Here is a 4660-nt window from a genome sequence, read left to right on the forward strand (position 1 = left end):
TGCTCGCAGCTCTGTCTTTTGTCCTGCCCTGGATGTGCAGCATCTGCCCCTGCCCCACTCCTTCCCTCATCACAGGGGGCCTTGATCTACACCACCCCCAACACCCCTTCCCCCACAACAAACTTACCAGCCGGATGCTGCCAGGCTGTGCTCCTGGCTACCTGCATGATGCACTTAGGCTGCATGCATGTATGCGGGCATTTATCGGTGATATTAGCAGCCACATCAGCCAACAAGCCAACTGCCAATACTGTCAATTTTCCTTATATTGGTGCTGGTGCAAATCCAATATGGCACTGATGTATCAGTGCACCTCTAGTGGAGAAAATGATAATAACAGGAACATGCCAGATCACACTCACTGCTCATTCACTGTGGTACCTTGTCTCCAAGACTATCTAATGTCAGATGCCTTGAGAATAAAATATAAGAACACAATGGAAGCAAATACGCTATGGTCTGCCTCCAAAAAAATCTCATGCTAATTCCTAATAGGATTAGCACACACTGGAAAGCATGAGGTTTTTTAAACCTTCCAAAGCTCTTTGTTGGTATTATCTGTTATAACTCTCAATATTCTTGTCACTCATGTAAATGCCCAATTCTTCTCTGAAACTTATTAAAATACTAGCATCAGTGACAAATTGATGCACAATAAATCTCACCGATCACCTTTGACTCATCAGTATCCTGAGAATCCCAATCTCGAAGAACTGTACATTACTAAAACATCTGCAGAATCACAGGACCAACAAATTATGAAGTGGGATTACTCCCACAGCATGAAGCAAGTAGCCTTTTAAGTTTAACATGCAATTTTTGCCAATTATTAAAGCAAGCCGTGACAGGTAAAAGCAGGAAGAGAATGCCTGGGAACAAAGATTTGTATTAAGGTTAGGGGCAGCACGGGCAATATTGGTGGCAAAAAACAATCAAGCAAAGACAAAACAGAAAGGATGACTGCATCTAATTGCACAGAAAGCACGAATGACAACGATAAGGACTTTAACAATACATTTTAGCACTATGGTAGCAATGAGCACTCCACGCATTTTCTGCAGAATATCAAAGTATTTCATTGGTTGACAAACACATAGCTGAATGTCAATATATTAAAAAGACAGATGCTACACAGCAAACAACACAACCTTTAATTGATTTTCTAGGAACCATATTTCTCTTTGGAGAACTGATTTCATGTAGATTCTTTTAATTTCTAGTCTCTTTCTAAATTAAGATCAGTAGCGGTGACACCACTTAGCTGAATATCTAAAAACTAAAACTGCTGAAAGCCTGTATTTTATGCCATCTCTCTGAAGAGCTGCACATATAGGCTTAATCACTCTGAACAAAGTCAGACTATTATAAGATCTTGTTTCTAATATAAATCTCACCCTCTCGCTGCTAAGTTAACCATAGTGATATCATAGGTAATACAAGTGTCCTATTTCATGCTGAAGGTATACCAACATCCCAGCTTACTCCTTTTGAAAAACAAAACCCTCAACAAAAAGCAGATGTTTAAACTGCAAGTCATTCACTGTTAAATTCATATTTTTCTCTCTTTTGGGTTTTAAAACCAATGATCGAAAGGGGAGGGAAAAGGAAAGATGCAGCTAATACAACAAAGGAGAAAAGGAATATGTTGCTAGATGAATAGATAAAAAAGAACCGAGAGAGAAACTGTTGCCTGTTTTGTGCACCTATAACAGCTGGTACTCAGCCAGCAAAAAACAGCTGCCACTCAGTTGTATTTCTTTCCTCTTGAAAAAAAAAGGACACCAGTTAGCTACTAGCTACCATTAGGAGAAAGGGTCACAAGGTGTCAGCTACTCTAGCGCCTTCTAATACTACATGTCCCTGAAACCTCTGCTTGTCTTAAGCATGATATTCTAAACCAATGTCGTTTTTACGTGTCCTCCACTACAGCAAATACTTCAGAATATTCTGCCCCTTTTTCCCAAATGTGTGGGGCAGTTACATTACAATATCGACATCACAGCTTCATCTTTTGAAAATTAATGGCTGGCCTTTACAGTTTAGCTATCCAGGTGTGCATGCTTAAGAATGGAAATCCAGAAATTTTCAGTTAAAGGCTCCTACCCTAGCTGTGAAGTTACTTCCTCCTACTAGTGGACAGATCATTTGTTGCTCTACAAAGTACAGGGCAAGACATCCTGGTAAAATGTGTTTAGTTATGGGTCACTGTTAAGATGATTATTACACTTGCTTGTGGGAATGCAGGGCAAACTGATATTTTTCTGTAGCAAACCTGTTGTAAACACTTATAATACTGCCATTTAACTTATGTCATGTGACTTGATACCAGGTTGTGGCAGGCACATTAAAATACTAATAAGCTATAAAATAGGGCAAGTACCTGACATTAGACCAAACTGTTTCACACATGAACAACAAGTGTGAAGAGTTGTTACAATAGCAAGTTTCCAAAGGGCAGAAAGAAAAAAACCCTATAGTTGTTATTTTTAGAAGCAGTGTAATGGAAAAGCAGGCACTATACTTCTACAACAACTAGACTGCATTTACTGTGTCAGTAGTACTTTATTTAAAAAACACATATTTTAAGAAAAGTACCACGCACATTTATGCAAACATATAGTATGGGTAATATTAAACAAGGCTAGGTAACTTCTGAGTACTGTTCAGTCTATTAGGACTTTTTCCATCTGCAACAGTAGCCTTAGACAAATATTTCAACATCCTGGGGCTCACCGATTCATTGCATCCCTAGTTTGGCTTTGCCAGCAAGTTGCAAAGCATTCTGAAGGGTGCATGTTCTGCAGTTCTACTTGTAACAGTCACATTATGTCTTCCTAGAGGTCATCCTACCTGGGCTTCTTATGTAAGATGACATGTTCAATTGCCATCACAGCAGCTATGATGCGCTAGGCTTGCAGACCAGAGAACTGCTATTTTAGCCCTGACAGATGTAGAGTCTCTTTCACTTGCACCTTTTGGTTTTGCTACATCGCCCACCTTGTTTCCTTCAGACAATCAGTATGCCACTACCCATAATATCTTGCTTTGATCAAAAGCACCAATGACACATTGAAACGTCTATCTAAATATTCCTCCTTACATGACATGTCAGCAGTCCACAAGGTCCATGCAGATAGATGTAGTGTGACAAATAACTTAATAATACAGTGCATATTATTTCAGAATAGTTTAAAATGTTTTGTATATTTCCCATTTATGGTGTCAAAAGGTCATGAAACAGCTAAAGCAGTACAAATGCCTAGCTGCTATACAACTCATTCAAGCATATATGAATCATTAAAACAGTCAATGAACAACTACAGATTGAAATGAGGGCTTGAATAAGATCAAAACAATTTAATACTCTATTTAGTGACAGAGATGGAAATTTCTCTATCAGTTTTACACAAAACTATTTACTAATGGGGAACCAACTCACTCTGTGCGGGTTCTGGACATTTATTTATTTGTTTCAAAATAGGGTTAACAGAAAATGTTTATGGGTGTAGTTAATTTGGAAATGTTGATAAGCCTGGAAGCAGCCCACTCTACAGAGATAAGCTTATATCATATAAAGCTCTTCCTTGAGGAGGCTGTTGCAAATCATCAACATTCAGCTGTAGTATGCACTTTATTTCTGAATGCCGATGGCCACAGATCCATACAGACAGCTAGCCAAGTCAGTCAACAGAGTAGTGATGCTGAAACAAAACTGCCTGCCAAATGACTGAACTCACCAGAACAGTAGCTTTATTCCTATTATTTATGTTGCCAGAGTTTGGCAATATCACACCTATGCTACCCTATACTTTTTGCCTTTCTAAACCAATTATCTATGGTATCATTTTATAACCTAAAGAGATGAGCTGTTCACCAGTCACTGTAAATAATAATGAAAAAGGTAAAAGATGAAGTTATTACACCACCATGCAAAACACCTTGTGCTGATAAGCAACATATTCATATAGTCACCACCGGCCTCATTCCAAATTGGGATTACTTGTTTTAATTTTTTTGTCAGGTTTCAGCCATAAAAAGTTCCTTGCTCAGATTCTCTCTAAGTATGCCATGACTTGGTACAAGCAGTAGCAGCCATTTTTCCCAAGACTAAACTGATCTGTTTCCTGATAAGATTAACAAGTATGTGCAATGCTACTGAAAGACCATTTAAACTACCCCTCCTTTCTTACTTCTTTCCCATTTAGTCTGAATGGCTGGTGATGACCTTGAATTTGCTATTTAAAGCTCTGATCACCATGAATTTATGAGGTTAATGAAGTACAATATTGCCCGTGTTACCACAGACCCATCACCCTCCTTGAAATGAGCAAATTAATCTTTCCCGATCAAACTCCCCATGATTAGAGCACCTCCCTGTGCTGGCAGTATTGAGAACAGGGACTGTACCGTCCGGCGTTGCCTGCTGACGGGGTTTTTTACATTTGACGTAATCGTGGTCAACTGGAGTGGCTGTGTAAGGTGGGGATGTCAGACCTGGACCAGAGGATGAGGGGAGAGAAGTCCCAGGGCCCGGCACTGTTCCAGCAGAAGAGTGAGAGTCTTCATCAATCATGCAAGTCTTTTCCCTGACAAAATCGTAGGATAAGAAGAGAGACATGAAAAGACAAAGTGTTAGCATATTGAACATGCATGCAAATTA

The 4660-nt window shown here is 39.3% G+C and overlaps 1 protein-coding gene across 4 annotated transcripts in view; it reads right to left on the reverse strand.

The window, feature by feature from the left end:
• Window positions 1-4660, reverse strand: part of CABIN1 (calcineurin binding protein 1) — a 280731-nt gene that overhangs the window by 196783 nt on the left and 79288 nt on the right. For 3 of the 4 annotated variants that reach the window (XM_019506890.1, XM_019506887.1, XM_019506888.1), the window contains exon 27: window positions 4371-4494. In XM_019506890.1, coding sequence (XP_019362435.1) covers window positions 4371-4494 — 124 coding nt within the window. Of the gene's footprint in view, window positions 1-4370; window positions 4587-4660 lie in introns of all 4 variants that reach the window. The other variant, XM_019506891.1, reaches the window with a different exon arrangement.

This window comes from Gavialis gangeticus, unplaced genomic scaffold (genome assembly GCF_001723915.1).
Source record: "Gavialis gangeticus isolate Ggan-Ray unplaced genomic scaffold, GavGan_comp1, whole genome shotgun sequence".
NCBI classification, from domain to species: Eukaryota; Metazoa; Chordata; order Crocodylia; family Gavialidae; genus Gavialis; species Gavialis gangeticus.